The sequence below is a fragment of the Gavialis gangeticus genome, unplaced genomic scaffold (assembly GCF_001723915.1).
Source record: "Gavialis gangeticus isolate Ggan-Ray unplaced genomic scaffold, GavGan_comp1, whole genome shotgun sequence".
Classification (NCBI taxonomy): Eukaryota; Metazoa; Chordata; order Crocodylia; family Gavialidae; genus Gavialis; species Gavialis gangeticus.
In genome coordinates this window covers 122441268-122443879 of record NW_017728992.1, presented here as the reverse complement: position 1 = coordinate 122443879, position 2612 = coordinate 122441268, and the positions used below count along the sequence as shown (strand labels likewise).

General features: G+C 36.5%; 1 protein-coding gene across 2 annotated transcripts in view; it reads left to right on the top strand.

Moving 5' to 3' along the window:
- The window catches only part of TOX (thymocyte selection associated high mobility group box), a 388101-nt gene that overhangs the window by 307711 nt on the left and 77778 nt on the right, over window positions 1–2612 (top strand). For both annotated transcript variants that reach the window (XM_019527707.1, XM_019527710.1), the window contains one exon: window positions 722–952. In XM_019527707.1, coding sequence (XP_019383252.1) covers window positions 722–952 — 231 coding nt within the window. The remainder of the gene's footprint in view (window positions 1–721; window positions 953–2612) is intronic.

Sequence of the window (2612 nt, the reverse complement as noted above, 5' to 3'; positions counted from 1 at the left end):
TTATAATCTGCATGAACTTCATTCAGTCTTTTATTTTGGCCCTAAGAAACTGATCCTACATGAGCAGAGTTAAAGGTTGCAGTTAAATCTGAGAAGCAGAATTAAATAAGTCAAAAATTTCAAACCCACCTTGCTGAAATGTTATTCGTATTTATTTTGAACTAACTGTACAATTAAATTAATTCTTTCTCTGTATCTCAGATCTTTCAGTTTCCTATTCAGTTCTTGAAGTTACTGGAAAGATTCCTACTAACTTCAGTAGGAATTCAACTAGCTTGAATAATCCTCTAAAGGAAAGAAAAATTCATGATAGAAATGTTCTTGCTCTTGTTACATGGTTTGTGTGAGTGAACTGGTGGTCAGCATCTAATGAAATCTATAATGGCTTTACCCATTACAGACATGCAATCACCATTAGCAGTAAGACTCAAAAAAGATAAAAATTAGAGGCTGAATTACAAATAGGATCATGATTTTATGAAAACAAAATGTAAAACATTTTAGGGAACACATTACATAATCTAGAACATTTATAATGGATTTTTGAGATGAAACCATGGAAAGTGATGTCAACATGTGGATTATCAAAAGAGTATAATTAAAATGCCTGCAAAATCCAAATTGTGTGTGGATTGTAGAAGCTTCACTAATAAATTGAGCTTTTGTTTAGTCCTCAGCTTAATGGATTTCTCTGTAATGCTTTTGTGATCTTGTATTACAGGTTAACGGAGGAGAAAAGCGGCCTGCTTCTGACTTGGGAAAGAAGCCCAAAACACCCAAAAAGAAGAAGAAGAAGGACCCTAATGAGCCACAGAAGCCTGTGTCTGCCTATGCATTATTTTTTCGAGACACCCAAGCAGCCATCAAGGGCCAAAACCCAAATGCTACCTTTGGTGAAGTCTCTAAAATTGTAGCATCAATGTGGGATGGCTTAGGAGAGGAACAAAAACAGGTACAAAGAAAGACAGCATGGAAGATGAATACTTTTATTTCAGAAATATATCCATGGACTTGTCATTTAAGCTCTCTGGGCAGATTGTTTACTGGTAAACACTTGAACCTGATTTTTAAGGGCATTGAGATAAGGAGAGTATCGCCTCATTTCATTTATTGGTGTATTATGCTGTTAGAACAAGTATTCATTTCCTTTGCTTAAGGATTGATATTATTACTTTTAGGACTTTGTGAGCCAAAGTAAGAGAACCTGACTTGTTTTCAATTTTTCTATACTGTAATGGAACAGGGGTGCCCTACTGTAAATTAAAATAACACCCAGTGTTATTTTCCTATTCTGTGCCAGTAATGGCATAGCAAAGATTAGAATCTTTTAAGGATTTTTAAAAATAATCTTCTTCAGTAGTTACTTCTTCATCTTTTGTTAGTATTATCTTTAATCCTTTTCTAACTTGACTAAAATCCTAGAATCTGCCTATCCCTAGCTAGATATAAGATAACCCAAATCCCAGTACCAAAATGTTCTTCAAATCCTTCCACAATATTCTTCCTTGTTATTTGAGACTATATGCTCAGGTCTTGCATTCTCTTTTTTTCTATGTACTGTCACTCCCTTCTGCAGAGAGTGAAAGACCTGGTGGGTTGTTCTGTATCTCATCTCTTGTGATGAGGTTTACAGGGACTGTGCTCAGGCCCTAAATACTTTGGGACTTCTTTGTTATCTGACAGTTCCATGGCACATGCATTTTCAGTACTGTACATGGAAAGTATTGTTTCTGTTTGTAAAAGGAAATATGTGTCAGTTCAGGAAATGTTTGATTCCTTATCTTTATATTTTACGGATTCCATTTGTGGGATATGAAGGGGCTTTTTTCATCATGCTCTTGAAAAAGACTTAGACTGATTGTAAGAGACAATCAGGCAGAATGTAAAGCAGTGTTAAAAGCTCCCTTTTGTATACATGGTAAAGTAACAATTTCCTCCACATCCTCAGCTCTGCACTTCCACCATCACCCGCCACCCTCCCGCTTCTAGGCCTATTGTGGTCTTTCTTACTTAAGTTCCATACAGCCAGGCTGATGTTAATATTGCTCCCAGTAAGCCCCTGTTTCTTTTGTGTGTCTATCTTAGAAATACAAGATTAAATGTTTTACTTAATCCATAAAACATGACAGAGCATATAGCATTGTGTTACAAAGATTCACCTAGGTTCATTGTTAAGCATGTGGATAAATCCCCAGCGCCTGCAGCTACCTAAGGGTGGGGAATCATAACTGTGCAGCAACGTCACACCCAGTGGTGTCTGAATACAACTATAATAATGGCCTCATATTTTACAAACCTATCAGAATATGCATGTTTATTTTTAAATGCACTATGATTCTGCCACTGAAGGGAAAGGATGGAACCCAGCTATAGAAAATAGGAAAGGGGTCTTCTCTCAGCCATTGTCATTAGTTATATCTGTATAGCAGTAGTGTCCAAGGTACATCCTAGTAAGTGTACAGAAGTTCGATATCCCAGAAAAAGCTGTTTTAGAAGCCATTTAACTCTGGCTGTTTCCTGGTTATTTTTCTTTTTGAAGCAGCCATTTTTGCTCTGGGAGAAAAATCCTGAATATTTGTGCACAGCAGCGGGTCTCCCAGTATAAAATAAAT